Source organism: Condylura cristata, unplaced genomic scaffold (assembly GCF_000260355.1).
Source record: "Condylura cristata isolate star-nosed mole 26May11 unplaced genomic scaffold, ConCri1.0 scaffold00028, whole genome shotgun sequence".
NCBI lineage: Eukaryota > Metazoa > Chordata > Mammalia > Eulipotyphla > Talpidae > Condylura > Condylura cristata.
This window is the reverse complement of record NW_004567129.1, coordinates 16395685-16413066: the sequence shown is the minus strand read 5'-3', so window position 1 is coordinate 16413066 and position 17382 is coordinate 16395685. Positions and strand designations below refer to the sequence as shown.

General features: G+C 40.2%; 1 protein-coding gene across 3 annotated transcripts in view; it reads left to right on the top strand.

Moving 5' to 3' along the window:
* The window catches only part of TANGO6 (transport and golgi organization 6 homolog (Drosophila)), a 151093-nt gene that overhangs the window by 32658 nt on the left and 101053 nt on the right, over nucleotides 1–17382 (top strand). For 2 of the 3 annotated variants that reach the window (XM_004690436.2, XM_012730423.1), the window contains exons 10-12: nucleotides 2121–2253; nucleotides 4959–5150; nucleotides 12217–12351. In XM_004690436.2, coding sequence (XP_004690493.1) covers nucleotides 2121–2253; nucleotides 4959–5150; nucleotides 12217–12351 — 460 coding nt within the window. The remainder of the gene's footprint in view (nucleotides 1–2120; nucleotides 2254–4958; nucleotides 5151–12216; nucleotides 12352–17382) is intronic. The other variant, XM_012730422.1, reaches the window with a different exon arrangement.

The following is a 17382-nucleotide window of genomic DNA, read 5'->3' as shown; positions in this document are numbered from 1 at the left end:
GTGATTCTCCATCTACTGCCAGAAGAGCAATGTAGCTTTGACCTGGGGCCTCTGCAGCAACTTCTAAGGGTCTAGGATCCCTTTCAAATTATATAGAGGGATTCTTATTTTTGAAAGCATGAATTTTTTTTCTTTCCTGAAAATAGCGTCTCTATTTTATTAGATACTAAAATATTTAGCCCATGTCTCCAAAAAATTGACACCCATTCCAGCCAAAGAAGTGTGTGTGTGTGTGTGTGTGTGTGTGTGTGTGTGTGAGAGAGAGAGAGAGAGAGAGAGAGAGAGAGAGAGGTTTCATCATTCTTTTTTTTTTTTTTTTAAGATTTATTTGTGCATACAGAACTGGGGTACAGGCCAGAGGCTCAGGGGTGGCGAGAGGATTCACCAGAGACAGAGAGGGGAACAGAACAGGCAGATCGATGAAGTACACTGCTGAGGGGAGCAGTGGGTGGGTCAGGAGAGGTCTGCCACGCCATGTGGTCACCTCCGGGCAGGCAGAATCGAACTCATGCCGAACTCATGTGGAAGTGGCTTATCTAAAGTGCTGTGCTTTAACCCACTGCACCAGGGAGGGCCTCATCATTCTTTTTAATGATCCTGCTCACATTGCTAGTCCCTTAAAGTTACAGTCACACAACACTGTTGGTACCTCCATATCTGTGCCACTATACCCAGTACAGGATAGCAGTGAGAAATTTGATTAAAGATACTCTTAAAAAGCAGCTAAGGATTAGGGTGATGGCACACGGTGATTTGGTGATGGGAAACCCACGGGGGTTACAATGGGATGGAAAAAAAAATGTACAAAATGATGTAAAAATAAACTTTTGTAATAATAATAATGAAAAAAAAAAAGCAGCTAAGATCTCATACTCTTTGGACATGGACGTTTTCTTTCTCTAGAACTAAACGTAACCAATTGACTCTTTATCATTAAAATTTTAAGAATGAATAAAATAGTGCTTCTTTAAGTCATTTTTTTTTTTTGAAGTATTTGAATCAGTACTTCATTCTCACAGTCAGGATGAGTCACAGAAGCTTAGAAGAAATGTTTATCCATTTAGGCTGCATCTCTAAATAAAATGTGGTGGAGATAATATGACCGAAATCTTCTAGAGGATTCTGAGATAATGTACAGGTAGTCGTAAGCTGAGCTCACGGGCTCTTCATTCTACCAGATGACAATAAAGGCCATGTCAACGGTGAACTAGCAGCTTGGGACATACTGACAAGTATTGATTACCTTCAGTAATTAACTTCAATAATTGTTATGAACATAACTTTGAAAACAGAAAGTCACTTCTCCCATTCACTGTTTATATTAAATATTTTAGTGTTTTTTTTTCCTAGTACATCTTCTGTGCCTTTGTATTTGTTTATATGACACAGTATAACCCTGTATCTTGGCTTTTATATGGTATAGTATAATAACATTGTATCTTTTACTTGTCAGATGCATAAAAGCAAAAAACCTTAGTACCCCATGAGAAATTTCTTAAAACTGCAGAAATCATAGCATGGTATTCCACAACTAAAGTCACATTTTATTACTTAGAGATCATATTTGCCCTACTCAGTTCTCTGAACCATTGTATATTTTTCTGTCTCAGCTAATTGGCTCTTCTGAGTTCAGATTGGCTGTGCTTCTCCCTCTGATAGCTGTGTCTCTTCCTCTGCCCAGTTCCCTTCACTGTTATCGGGAAAAGTTCAAGTTCTTTGAGTGGCATCAAAGCCCTCTATGACCTGACCTTGCTTTGTACCTTCTCACCGTCTGTTCCTCCTCAGGAACCAGAAGATCTGCATACAGCCTATATATTTTTCCTTCTTGGGTTTGCAACTTATTGAAATAATTAGTAATTCCTCAACATCCAAAGCTACTTCCGTCATGAATCTTGTCCCCATTTGAACATATGATTCTGCAAGTTATGATAGCCTGGCCTCTGAGATTAAATACTTTGCCATCTTGAAGAAACAGGAAAATAATTTAAACATTTAAAAAACTCTTTGTAATGATTTAATGTAGAAATAACATGTTACTTTAGAATAAAGATTATTACGGTGTTTGGGAAAAATATTACTCTCTGGTGACATTGCCCAGATAATTTTCTCCTACATTGCAGTGATGAAGATGAAGATGAAGCCCTGTATCAAAAGGTTTCCTCAGAGCAGAGCCAGATGGAACATCTTGGGGACTTGCTGTCCTACTGCCAAGAATGTGGTTTGGCAGGTGACTTCTTCATCTTCTGCTTGAAGGTAAGGACTTGAGACAGTCCGTAGGCAGCTTTGTTTCAGAACAGTACCAGTGCCCCTTTGAATTTTTGAGGCAGTCATAATTTTGTGTCCTAACGTTTAGGTTCTAATTCATGAGAAGTGATCAGAAGACAGAAGGGTAATTATTTGTTTTAGTAGCATAGCTTAGTAAAAACAAGAAATTTGTCTTCAACAGTATAGGTGATCAAACCACTTTCCACAGTAAACTGCCCTGAAATTTAAGAGAAGACCAAAGTCAAACTCTGATCTATCAAAGAGTTAATCTTTGCTCTGTGTTGACAATAAGAACTCTTTTGAAGTTAATAGCAGGTTTTACTGCTATAGAATAATCCCTTATCCTTTCAGACTGTTGTTTTGTCAGGTATTTGGAAAGGAGATTTAGCAGTTCAGCCTTTCTCATTTCATTTTGTAACCACTTGAAACCTTTTCCTGGTTGGTTTCTTAGTGCTGGTGATTGTGCTTCCTTTTGCTCTGATTGTCCACAGTAACTTGGACTGCATACTGTTCCTCATTGTTTGCACTGTTAAGACCAGAAGCCAAGCCATCTCTGATTCTCTGTCCTCCAGCTCTCCTCCACTCTTTCCCCCTAAATAAAGTGTCTACTCCAAGAGAACGTCTGTGGAGTTTAAGGTTGGTGGGTGTGGAAGAGTGCAGAGAGGGAATCAAAGGCAGTGTGTCCAGAACTGGAAGGCAAGACCCTTTTTTAATATTGAATTATTTTTATTGAGGTAACACTGACTTTTGACACTGTGTATGGTGTTGGGTGTAGGTTCGCACTTCTTCAAGTGTGTGCACCATACCACACCTATCACCAAAGTCCATAGTCTATAGTCTTCCTCCATAGTACACTGGGCCCCCAGGAAGCACTTTGTTGATGCTTTTTCATTTACCATCGCCATGCCCAGCCACTCATTCTAATAACATTCCAAAGAGGTATGCTCTTAATTGGATAACTTTTTAAATGATGGTTTGATAAACAAAAAAAATCTAAGGGGTTTGCTGTAAACCAAGGTTTCCTCACCTTGGTACTGTTGAGATTGGGCCCAAGTAATTTCTTGATGAGTGGGGGAAGAGATGGTTTTCCTGTGCATTGTGGGATATTTAGCAGCACCCCTGACACCACTATCCACTAGATGCCTGTGTCACCCTCCCTCTACCCAATTATGATAATCCAAAATGTCTCCAAACATTGCCAAATGCGGTCCCCCTGCACCCCCACCCAGGGAGCAAAATTACCCAGGCACAGTTAGGAACCACTGATCTAAACTGTCAGTTACTTTGGTAAAGCATTAATTGTTTAGGAACTTAAAATGTTAACCTTCAGGAAATTCACTATGCGAGGAATGGGAGAAGGTCCTATAGATTCCATTGTGATGAACTATCTATTAGAAGATCTATTAGTAGAAGCATCTAATGATTTTTTTAAAGATTACTATTTATTTATGCATGTAGAACTGGGGTACAGGCCAGAGATGCGGAGGGTGAGAGGATTCACCAGGGACAGAGTGGGAGCAGAACAGGCAGATCTATGTAGTACACTGCTGAGGGGAGCAGCGGGCGGGTAAGGAGAGGTCTGCTGTGCCATATGGATCTCCTCCGGGGCAGGCGGGGATCGAACTCATACAAAAGTGGCTTAAGCTTCTTAGTGCAATGCTTTAACCCGCTGCGCCACCAGGGAGGGCCGCATCTAATAATTTTTACAAAGGTTTTGGAAATTTTACATGGCATGAGGTCTAGTGATAAAAGTGCTGTAGTCTGTCAAATGAGTCCTTTGTGTGTATGTATGTCCATTATTAAGTTTTAAATTCTCACATGGTGTAGCAGACCTCTCCTTTCTCACCCGCTGCTCCCCTCAGCACTGTATTTCAGTCAATCCACCTGTTCTTCCCACCAGTCTGTCTCTGGTGAATCCTTTCAACCCCCACAGCTCTGACCTACAACCCTGCTCTTGTATGCATAAATAACTTTTAAATAAATAAATGGGCTCTCAGCATACATATTATTTTGCAACTAACATTTTTTTTTACTCAATAGTGGTTTTGAGATCCCTCTAGATTGAGACCGACATGGAATTAGTTCATTTATCTCAACTGAAGATGAGACCTGAGATAAGCAGCCTGGGAATCTTAGTAACAACCTTTTGCTCAGTTCCTGGTATGCAACTTAGTCGCTGAGAGGAATCTTGCTTCCTGCTAGACCACTTACCGCCATGAGGCAGGATAGGCCTGAGGGGTCCCATGGCTGCTGACCCTTTACTCACTCGTGGTGTGCAACTATACGACTCTCCTCTTGGTCTGGAGGCACGTCATATCTAACCATGTTCAGCTGCCAGCACAAACCCACTAGGAACCTTGTAGAAACTGGAAGTGTATGTAAGCCCCTGACTTCCTACCAACAGGGCTCAGCCTTGGGATGTGGATCTGCTGAGTCAGTGCCAGTGCATTAAACCTGCTTCTTGTTAGCCCTGGTGTCCACATTTCCTTTGTGCCATGTAACACAACTGCTCCATTATAACACATACACCATTCATTCTCTTACTGTGGGTAGTTGTTTCTAGATTTCAGCTATTATAAATAATGTTGCAATGAACACTGACTAGTTCTTTAAATGTATATTTCAAGCCCTTTTCCTGCTGTATTTTTGCAGCCCATAGTTTCACAGATTTTTTTTTTCTCCCATGCTGGTAGGAGTTGACACATGTGGCCATGGAAGATGAAGCAGAGTTAAAAACTGAGCCTTTCTCCAGCAAAAGCCTCTTGGAATTAGAGCAGCACCGAACTCTCCTCATGGAAGGTCAGGAGCAGAGGCTGCTGGTGCTGCATCTGGTGGCTATTCTGTGTGAGAGAATGTCTGAGCAGATATTCACAAACATCACTCAGGTTAGTGGCTACTCCTTTCCAGATCCTAGCCTGTTTCGGTTTCTTTATATTCTTTCCCCTTCCTGCCCCCTCCCACCACAATGCCCAGGAAATGGTACTCAGAATGTGGTTCGATGAGACTAGCATCAGTGTTACCTGCAACTCTGCTTAAGCATGTAAGTACCTGAGCCACCCAGGCCAAGAGTCAGCACTTCCATAATCAGCATGTTTAACAAGCTCCTGAGTGATTTTTCATGCACATAAAACTTTTGAGTATTGTTTTAACTGCTTGTTTGTTCTAACACAGTGGTTTTCAACTCTTGGGGTAAATAAAATTGTATATTTTTAGAAATATCAATGTCTGGTCCATTTTTAGAGCTGCTAATTTAGCACATCCAGGCTACAACCTGGACATCTGTATATATATATTTTAAATAATATAATAGCTTGTTTTTACATCATTTTGTGCCCTTTTCCATCTAGGTTGTAATCCCCATGGGCTTCCTTCCCATCACCACATCACCTGTGGGCATCTGTATTTTTTAGAGCTCCATGATGGTTCTAATGTGTACCAAAGGTTGAGAATGTAGGAACTCAAATTTGAAAAAACAATCACTAACAATAATCCCTGCTTTGAATTTTTTAGTTCCTCTAACTCACAGTTTATCTCCACAGAAGCCGGTAAAGTTTAAAAATTTTTTTTAAGATTTTTTTTAAAAAGCTTTCAAGGTAGTATATAATTAGGTGAACCAGTGCCTGCATTTTTTTTTTCAGTGCCTACATTTTACCCACTCAGACATTATTTTTATGAGCTTTTTAAAAATAGGAAATAAAAATAATGAAGCACCAGCAGGGCCATCTCCATATTTTACCACTTTAGCAGAATTAGCTTTTGCTTGGTTGGTGAATAGCCGGTTGTAAGAGCGTCTGATTGTCATGCTTAAATCGGATTCTCCAGCTCTTTGTATGGTCCTCCTTGTCGGCTGCCTTCGGGTGTTGCTAAGCAGCATTTCACTATAGCTCCTGCTGAGAAAATTTGCAGCTGCCTGTCAGCTCTGACTTATCACGCCTGTTTAATGAGAATTATGTTCATGATTTCTTTCCTGGCTTGTTCTCCCTCAGTTCACTGACCCTTTGTTACTCAGTAGGGTGATTTGTTTTTCCTATGTTTATATCAGTTCCCTGTAAAGACTTTTTACCTAGACCTTATGTTTTTGTCTCAGGATGCTAGTTGGAAGGGGAAATGGCCTGAAGGCTGATATGACTTGCATTTGCCACTTATCTCTAATTAAGGAACAATGGTGGTAGCCTGATAGAGAAGTGATTTGTCCCATGAAATTATCCTTCAGCTAAGGTTAGCTGTATCAGGACATTAAATCCAGAAACATTAAATTTCTGTATCAGAAGCATTAAATCGCATTAGCACTTATTGCTAATGATGACTTTGATAAGTTATTTGACACACACACACGGATTTTGTAAGTTGTAATAAATTTTGTTACTATAGGAATCAAGATTTTCAGCATAAAGAATTATAAATGTCAAATGTAAAAATATAAAAGACCTTGAATAAGAACACTGTAATAGTGAGTTTCAGTTGGGTGTATCAATAGGAACTGGTTATTTTTATCTTCTGAAAAAATAGCCTGGTCCACTGTTGGTGCCAAGAAGCAATGACAACCCGGTAGCAGTGAGCATTCAGGATGCCAAATTAGAGTTTCTATGTACCATTTCCTACTAAAAGAACAAATTGCTCACTGGAGTAGAGATTCACTTGAGGGTCTAGGGCAGAATTGTACACTGTAAGCCTCAGGGTGTCTTGTGTCTGAATAGAAGCAAGCTGTTTGAGATTAATGGCATCTGGGCCAGCCTGAAGGGGTCCTATTGGCCATCCTAGAACAATTTTACCACGAAAAAGAATAATGCCTGCAATGGACTGAAAAACATCAAAGTTATTTTAAGAAAGCCAAGAACTACCCCCCTCCCCCCACCAAATCTTTTAGGACATCTTTGAATTATTTTGTAGATTGATAATAGAGGGCAAAACTATTTATTTTGCCTTTTTGTTTTATAGGAATTTTACTTATTGTAACCAAATAGACTTAAAGGAACGTTTTTCTTTATACAAGAATTACAGCAAAATATTTCCCAGAAAACCACAGAGGATGACATTTTGCAATACCCTGTTGAAAGAATGGATCTAGGTAGTAATCATCAATGTCTGCCAAAATCATTCGGGGTACTTTCTAGTGAAGATATTAGGTCAAATATACCCAAACCAACTACTTGTTTTTACATAGCATTTTATTTAGAAAACTCAAATTTAAGAACATTTTATAGTGAATACCTGAATATCTACCACATAGATTCTACCATTAACATTTTATTAAACTTCCTTTATCATTTATTTACCCGTATGTCCATCTATCCAACTCATTTTTGAGGGATTTCAGGCTCAATGTCGATATTAGTGTATGTCTCCCTAAATATTCAGCTCCAACTCATGAGTCACAAACAGCTGCAGCTGGGTGTGGTCGGAGACACATGCCACCACCTGGGGAGGGTTCTCAGCACAAACGAAACCAGAAACCCCCAAGCTGAACCTAAATCAAGGAAACTAGGTAGAAGACAGCATTAAACAATGCCAGGAGGAAGCAATCAGCTAAATCCAGAATGTGGGAAATTCTGTAGTACAAATAGCCCAGTGTTTTCATCAAATAAATGGCATTAAAAAGGCAGCAGGATCATAGAGATTAAAAGAGACTGATGAGACCTAACAACCGAAAGCATTTGTGTGGATCCGGATTCAGATATACCAATTGTATGAAGATATTTTTGAAAGTTATGGACCAGGTATTAGAAAATAAAAGAAATTGGTCATGGGGTATCATCATGGTATGGTTGTTTTTTTTGGCGGGGGTGGGGAAGGGAAAGAAAAAAGAAACATTTCCTTTATTTATTAGAAATGCATAGTGGAGTATTTATGGATGAAAGATTAAAAATTCAGTCAAGAGTGTTGGCAGATGGTGTATCAGTATGTGAGATACTGTAGAGAGAAGGGAGGCTTGTGCTGGTGGATGCGCTGATACAGAGCCCTTCACCAACTCCCAGGTTCTTTGATCTCTCAAACATGTTCCAAAGGTTCACAGCAGTGAGTAATATCAGTGCATATCTCTGCTCTGGTGGGGCTCCCATTATACAGGGAGGGGAAAGAGACACTAACAACTTAGTAAAGCACACACTGTGGTAGGTGGTGATCAGTGCTACAGAGGAAAATCCAAGATGGATAAGGGAATCTGATAAAAAGGTGGTCATGGAGAATCTCATTGAAAAAAAGCCTTTTGAGCAAGGATCTGGAGACAGAAAGAGGAAGCTGTAGAGATTCCTAGGGGAAGAGTGTTCCAGATATGAGAGCATATGTGGAGTGTGGAGGGACCGTAAGGAGGTTGGTGGAATTGGAGTGGAAAGAGCCAGTGCCTTTTGCGGCTTTGCAGTTAGCTGCCACCTTCTGTGCGCCTCTGTATTAGTTTACTTTAGCTGGTAGAGTAGATGAGTTTCCTCACGGTGGGTTTTTTCTTTCATACATTAAAAATGGTTTAAACATAAGGAACACACGCTCATTGTAAAAGCATTTAAAAAGTGTAGAAGGTCAGCATTTTACAAAGTCAGGAGTTCTAACTGATGATATACTGAGTGCATGTGTTTCTCAGCTTCTGGAAATGATAGGAAGCAGTACAGCAAGAGAAGAGAGACAACAAATTAAAGAGGATAATAAAAAGGATTTGGAGACTGGAAAATAGTAGCTGATTCAGCAAGCTTCAGAAAGTGGAAAGCTAACTACCTACACAGGAGAAGTCAAGAAGCACTTACCTCTATAAAGCGGTTGACATTTTTTAGAAACAAAAACAAAAACAAAAAAACAGAAGCAAGTTGCTTCTCACTGCAGGAGCCTGGACACAGTGGAGCCGCTAGATCAGCTTAAAACAGGTAGAAAGGCTGAACAAGCTCTGTGCATCTCCATAGCCCCCTTCCTCAGCTTTGTGCACCCACCTCTCCTCCCCAGCAGAAACTGAAGGTTTATTCTTGAGAAAGGTTGAACCTGAGAGACACTGAACTTGGGTGGTCGTGACAAGCTGAAAACGTGCTCAACCATGAGGCCCAGCACCATTTTGTTCAGTTGCCAGAGTCCTGCCATCAGTTCTGTGTCCCCTCAGAGTGTGTGAGCATCAAGTGTGTTAGTACCTGTGTGTGGTCAGATGGCACTTGGTAAATAGGAGCTGTTTAATGTTAACATTCAACTGTAAAATCACTCTGCCCCATAGAGCCAGAATCAAATGGGGAGGGCACTGCTGTTTTTTCATTATAGTCGTTCAGGACTCTTTGCCTTTTTAAATTACGTATCTTTACAAACATTTTTAAGCTAAAGTCTCTCTCCCTTCTCCACACAGAGACATAAATTCTAGAACAGGTTCCAGTCACATGCCTATCTGCCAGAATCAGAGGCAATGAGTAGTCAGGCTGTTGATGGTTTCCAAATGGGTATGTGGCTTGAAAGTTTGGGGGAAAGGAAGCTTCATTGACTCACACTGTCACACATCAGTTAATAGTGTTCTGGTTTTGTTTTACATACATACAAACATAGTTTTCTTAACGAAAACAGGATCATACAATTTTTCCAACATTTAAAATACATATATATCTACAAATAGCCATAGCTACACCTGTATCTATATACCTATAGATCTATATCTGTCTGTTGAGGGGAGAAACTTAGAGTCAGATTACTAGATCATTCTAGTGATTTAACAATACTTGAGCTGAAATAGAAGCTTTTGTAAACAAAGAATGCTTTAGAAACTTCTTCACAGGTAAAAATAGGTGACTCCCTACTCCTAGGTATCTACCCCAAAGACACAAAAACACTGATTCAAAAAGATACTTGCACGCGCGTATGTTTACTGCTGCTTTATTTACAATTGGAAAGACATGGAAACAACCCAAATACCCAAAAGTGGATGACTGGATTAAAAAGATGTGGTACCTGTACACAGTGGATTATTACTCAGCAACCAAAAATAAATAAATAAATAAATAAACACATGCCTTTTGCAGCAACATGGATGGAGCTGGAAAAGATGCTTAGTGAAATAAGCCAGAAAGAAAAGGAAAAGTACCGGATGGTTTCATTCATAGCAGGAGTATAACAGACCAGGCAAGAAAATAATAATAATAATGAACAGCTATATACCAAAGACATTTTATGGGGGTGGAGAGGGAAATGGGATCAAAAATGGTGGGGGGAGGGAAATGCACTGGACTATGGTGATGGCACACGGGTGATTTGGTGATGGGAAGCCCACGGGGATTACAGCTGAGATGGAAAAATGCACATAATGTTGTAAAAATAAACTATTATATTATTTAAAAAAAAATAGTGCCCCAAGGTGTCAGTTTCAGCATTTTCTCTAGGAAAGGCCGAAGTCCTTAACTTACAGTGTCAATATAAGTCTTAAGTCTAGAGAAGGGGGTGAAAATGGCCATAACCAGCACTGTCATTTCAGTAAGTGGAACTTTTAATAACCTTTCCAGTTTCTGGCCTTGCTCTAAAAGACAAGTGTTAACAAGCCATTTTCCTGACTTTAAGCTTGCAATAAAGATTCAAGCGGAGTATGTGACTTGCTCAGGGAACTAAACATGCAAGTTTGCATGGTGTTTAGAGGCTTATTCTGGTCTATCTCAGCCATCCCATTTTCAAAATGACTTTTCCCTTTTGAGTCATTAATCCTAAATATGTGTGCTGCATGCGTGTGTGCACATATGCGTCTGAGTGTGCTGTTCTTTATTCTAAGGTGTTTCTTTTGAAGGTGAATAATCCAAGTGCAGTTCAAATGATGCTAACCAAATTAACTCCTCTGAGTTCATATTTGTTAGGTAAATGCGATGTAAAATCTTATATATGAATAATCCTTTAAAATATTTGATACTGGGGCCCTCCCTGGTGGCACAGCGGATTAAAGCATTGCACTGAGAGGCTAAAGCCACTTCAGCATGAGTTCGTGCCCCGGAGGAGACCACATGGTGAGGCAGACCTCTCCTGACCCGTCCGCTGCTCCCCTCAGCAGTGTACTTCCTTGATCTGCCTGTTCTGCTCCCCACTCTGTCTCTGGTGAATCCTATCACCCTCCACATCTCTGGCCTGTACCCCAGTTCTGTATGAATAAATAAATAAATCTTAAAAAAAAAAATCTTTGATACTGGGTCCTCCCTGGTGGTGCAGTGGGTTAAAGCACTGCACTGAGAGGCTAAAGCCACTTCAACATGAGTTCTATCTCTGCCCCGGAGGTGATCCACATGGTGTGGCAGACCTTTCCTGACAGCCCGCTGCTCCCCTCAGCAGTGTACTTCCTTGATCTGCCTGTTCTGCTCCCCACTCTGTCTCTGGTGAAGCTCTCACCGCTCCTGCACCTCTGGCCTGTACCCCAGTTCTGTATGAACAAATAAAAAATAAATCTTTTAAAAATAAATAAGATATTTGATACTTTAAAAAAATAACATAGGATCATTTGTATAAATTGTTGGAAGACACAGACCTCTACATAAATCACATGATTCTTCCCCCTTTTTTTGCTTGCTAGAAATATAGTTAAAACTAGAGGGGGGTTCTTAAGAAGGGAATGTCATTAGAAGAAACAGACCTAGGACCCTCTAAGATTATCTGAGAGTAACAAATTATTTCCATTTAATTTTCTGGTAAAATTCATGCAAAGTAAAGGAAGTTATGTTAGCAAAGTAAAGCATTTGGGAAACTAAAAACAGGATTTTTCACTTATTGACTTATCTTAAGTAGATACCTCTTGCAGTCTCAGTTTCTTCATCTGAAAATAAGGATTAGAACACCAACCTACTAGGGTGGATAGGAGACCTGTGCAGGTAAAATCACCACCCTGCTCCACAGTACCACTTATTCTCGAAAGTTCTTCATATCGTGACGTTGGTGAGGAAGAAGATGTAGGTATAAGATGTAAAGAGAATTTGGAAGTTTTTTCCTTTCACTCCTCATTGATTCCAAGTTTCATTTCTGTGGTAGGTCGTGGACTTTGTCGCTGCCACACTGCAGCGAGCTTGTGCAAGCTTGGCCCATCAGGCAGAGAGCACAGTGGAATCGCAGACCCTGAGCATGTCCATGGGGCTGGTAGCTGTCATGCTGGGAGGTGCTGTCCAGGTGAGTGGCAAACTTGAATGGAGGGAAAAGAAAAGAGAGAGACTGTTGCATCCCTCCCATGGCTTGTGAGAAATAAAAATGGATATGCAGGCCCTCTCTGGTGGCGCAATGAGTTAAAGCACAGCACTATGAAGCTATCGCAGTCAGTGCAGCACGAGTTCAATCCCTGGCCAGGGAGCTGACCCACATGGCGTGGCAGACCTCTCCGGACCCACCCGCTGCTCCCCTCAGCAGAGTATTTCAGTCGATCTGCCTATTCTGCTCCCCACTCTGTCGCTGCTGAATCTTCTCACCCCTGCACCTCTGGCCTGGCCTGTACCCCAGTTCTGTATGTATAAATAAGTAAATCTTAAAAAAAGAAAAATGAATATGCACACAGGAGGCCCAAAAAGCACTTGGCTAATGAGAATTCCCCCCAAGCTAGAGGGCAAAAACATTGTACCAGTTCTTCTTTGTCACCCAGGTGAGCTTGGCCATCAGCAGGGCAGTGCCTTTCCCTCCTAGGAAAGCTAGATTTGGAAAAGCCTGACAGTGCCTTGGTCTGTGGGGAATACTGTGTCCTCTTGATTGGCATGGAAATGGCTTGCCAGAGCTCAGCTGCTGTCCCTCCAGCTGGAGTCAGAGGAAAACCTCCCTAAGAGCTGGTCGCTCAGGGCTTCTCTATGTTGAACAGTTCATTTTAGCTAGGATAACACTTACTGTTAAACCCATACCACTCAGTATGTTAAAGCTTTGTTTCTAAAGCATACCATGTATCTTTTGGATATTTAATTTATAAATTTTAGGTTATTCACTCAAAAAATATTTAGTACATACTTGCTGTGTGCCGGATATTGAGCTAAGATGCTGGGAATGCTGTGTGGACATAGCCATGGTCCCTACCCTCCTGAAAATGGACTGAATAAGGGACTCAGACAGTAAATAGCCATTAAAAATATATCCTTCGATGTGGAGAGAAAGGAACTCTCCTGCACTGCTGGAGGGAATGAAAACTAGTACAACCACTATGGAAAACTGTATGGAGGTTCCTCAAATTGCTAAACATGGAGCTTCTATATGACCCAGCAATCCTACTCCTAGGTATCTACCCAAAAGACACAAAAACACTGATTCAAAAAGTTTACTGTTGCTTTATTTACAACTGGAAAGACATGGGAACAGCCCAAATGCCCAAAAGTAGATGACTGGATTAAAAAGATGTGGTACATATACATAATGGAATATTATTCAGCAACCAAAAAAAGGAAACACATGTCCTTTGCAGCAACATGGATGGAGCTGGAAAAGATCATGCTTAGTGAGATAAGCCAGAAAGAAAAGGAAAATACCAAATGGTTTCACTCATAGCAGGAGTATAACAGAACAGGTGAGAAAATAATAATAATAAAAATGAATAGTTATATACCAGAGACAATTTATGGGGGTGGAATGGGGAATGGGATCAAAAACAGTGGGGGGAGGGAAATGCACTGGACTTTGGTGATAGCACACGGGTGATTTGGTGGGGGGAAGCCCACGGGGATTACAACTGAGATAGAAAAAAAATGCAAAAAATGATGTAAAAATAAACTATTATATTATTTATAGATATATATACATACATACATAAATATATATATACATACATATATATGTATATATATCTCCTTTGAGGGTCAGGAAAAGAGAGAAAATTTGCAAGCTGACCATTGATCTGTGGCTTACAGCAGGGGAGGGGCAGGGAGAAGGATAACAGCAGGGGAGGGAAGGTCACAGGGACTGTGGTGATGGATACTGGTGCGATGGTGGTGGGAGAACAATGGGGTGGCACCTGAGGGGCGAAGCCAGACACCATCCAGAAGTGAACAGTGATGCAAGAAAATAAGTAAGTTGGTAATAATAATAATAAAAGAACAGTGAACAAACAAGTGAAGACAGAGTGTTCTTTAGAAGTGATAATAAGTGTTGGTCTAAAATCAAATGTATCCATACAGTAGTTAGACATATTCTTTTTAAGTTTATTTGAATTGTCAAAATGCTTTTAGAGGATCAGTTGGGATAATGATTCCAACTTGGAAGTATTATTAAAATTCTAACAGAATTTAAGACTATCTGAATGTTTATGTTCATGTAGAAATAAACATAAAAACTTGAGTTTCCAATGCTAAATATATCCTTTGAACTGAAAGAAGTACCACAAAAGAGAAGTAGAAGGTACCCAGAGAACATGAGATGCAACGGAGTCTGGAATTGTTTCCAGGGAGGAAGTGTAAGTTGAAGTTAAGATTTGAAGGGTGAGTGGGCGTTGGGAAAGGTATATGGTAGAGGGGGAGGAGACTCTTCCAGTTAAACAACGTGTCACGTACAAAGCCTGGGAAGCAGGAAGGAGCTTGGTGTTCTTGGGATCCCAATAGAAGGTCAGGGGAGCTGACCTATAGAGACGAAGGGTCAGAGCAGTGCCAGACGAGGGGGACAGTGAGGCGTGGGTGTGTTTTTGCCCACAGGCCCTGGGTAACCACACGCACATGCAGAGACTCCGAGGAAGCAGGATAGGCTTCGTGCCAGTATTAGGAAGTCAAAGTGGTCATAACGCTTAGCCTTCTGCAAGTAGGATTTTGAGTTTGAGGACTCAAATCTGATACTGATTCTTGGTATATTATGGATAGAATTGTCCTCTCGCTAGCATGTCCTTAAGGGGAAAAGGGATTTTGTCTGAGTTTGTGGTTATCATGAAGCCCATTTCATGGTAGATTTACTTAGCACTCCTAACTTTATATTTCCTATGTAGTTTGAAGAAAAAACAGGTTTGTCTCAGTTTCTTTCTTTCTTTTTTTTTCTTGTCTCAGTTTCTAGCATTGTATCATATTTGGCTGTTAGAACTATCAAGAAGAAGTTCACTGCTGGCATCATTTTTCTCAAGGTTATTGTTACTAGGTTTAGTTGTCTGCTTGGTTTTGTTTTTCATGTTGAGTATTAATATGAATAGTCTTTTCTTTTGTAAGTGGAGAGAGAGTAGATGTGTTTTTTACTTTGCTTTCCTCTTACTTAACACATAATTTCAAACCTCATCCTAAGTGGTAAATAGAGCACAGTTATCTATAGCTTCCCTTTCTAGGGTTTGGCTGTGTGAATTAGTCATCCTCTAAGAGAAATTCACCTTCCTGATGTAAATGAACTTCCTGTCCCTGCCCTTCTGTGAGCCATCCTGACTCACCATGGCATCCTGAAATCCTCTGACTTTGCATTTAGTTAAGTGGGCATAAGCACGTCTCCCTTATACTTTTGCCCTAGATCTATTAACCTTTTTTCCTGTTTGATTCACACATTTAGAAATGGCTTCTATCATGGTGCTAGGTTTTCTGTCTTTGTATTAAGGGGACCAAGTCATGATTCTGAGTGATGTTTGCAGGTGATCATTGTCAAGGAAGGTTTTCTGCTTCAGAGTTCACTTCAGAGACCTGAAGATTATACCATTACTGTCCCTCAGTGGTACTCATTGTTTGACTAATGAAACAGTACCTAAAAAACTTTGAACATCTTTTTTCTTTTCCTTCCTAATTTATGAAATCAAAGTGATCATTAGAGTTAACTTGGAGAAAGTGAAGACTTAAGGCTAGTAACAAGATAACTGTATTCCAAACTCACTAAATTTCTGGGCTGCTCACCACTAAAAGTATGGCGTCGGTAACTTGCCAGGCCCTCAGGAAGCAGATTCTGCAGAACATTCCAAGGCCTATTATATACTTGAAAGCTGACTTGAACTTTTGAGGATAAGGGTGGGACTGAGATGTGAACCCAGATTTTTAGTGCTTGCCATGCTCATCCCATACCATTGTCTAAGAATATTGCAGAGTGAACTCATTCCTAGGGCCTCTTTGCCCTCATGGAGCTTACCTTTAGTGGTTATGATTACTCTGATTGATGGATTCTCTTTTGTAAAAAGAGATTTCATATTGCTGTATCTTATGTGTAGCTCATTATAAAAATGGCATGTAGACTGAGAACACATATAAAAAATACCATTTTAATAAATTCAAGTGAATAAAACCGAGACATAAAAGCTATTCACTAAATATCAAAGAAACATAATTGATATACAGAAATGAGAACATAATGATTTTTTTTTCAGAATTAAGAAATTTTAGGTGAGAATTTTATTGCTGGAAGAAACCGTCAGATTCTTCTAAAACAGTGGCTTTTGCTGGAGCAGTATGAGGTATGGCAGAATGAGGGGAGCCCTTCTCTGGCTGTCACCCAGTTGTAGTACTTCTGGGAGAACCCAAGCTCTCTCCCACTATCCGCTGCCTTCAATCCTGACCCTACCAGATCAACCCCCAGTTCTTAAATTTGAAAACGTGCCAACATTTATAACCACTCGCCATCTAATTTGTTTATTCCTGCCACCCTGAAAGAAATCAGTGGTGAGTTGACTTGACTTGCCCATCCTACTCCTGAAGCATTCCATTAACTCCATGGAGAGGCAGGCAGAGGAGAAATCTGCCACTCACTTGTGGGCTGCTCCTGCAGGCCTCAGAGCTTTTACACAGACTTCTGCACTCTGGACAGAACATCTATGTTGAAAAGTAGTGACAGAGTGACAGGGGGGCTATTTGGTAAGTTCTCGATTTTGATAGTGACTCTGTGACCCTGAATAGTAGCAAAGTGCTTCATTTTCTCATTCACCAATTAAGTGAATATTGCTATACACTTCAACACTTCTGTGAATTTTTTTAACAAACAATTATCACCTATAGTCTTAGATTTCCTTGATCATTCTCATAGTGGTAAATCTGTAGACTTATGAAGCTGCAAGTATGTATAACTTTAAGTACTTTATAAGCTATTTGATTCAGAATCCACCTACCTGCCTGTGAAGATTAGTGAAGTTACCAAGTGGAATTAGATGAATCCGACAATGACTAAGAAGTTTGAAAATAGCAAGAAAAAATGGTTGTTCTTTTTTTTTTTTTTTTTTTTAAAGATTTTATTTTATTTGTGCATACAGAACTGGGATACAGGCCAGAGATGTGGAGGGTGAGAGAATTCACCAGA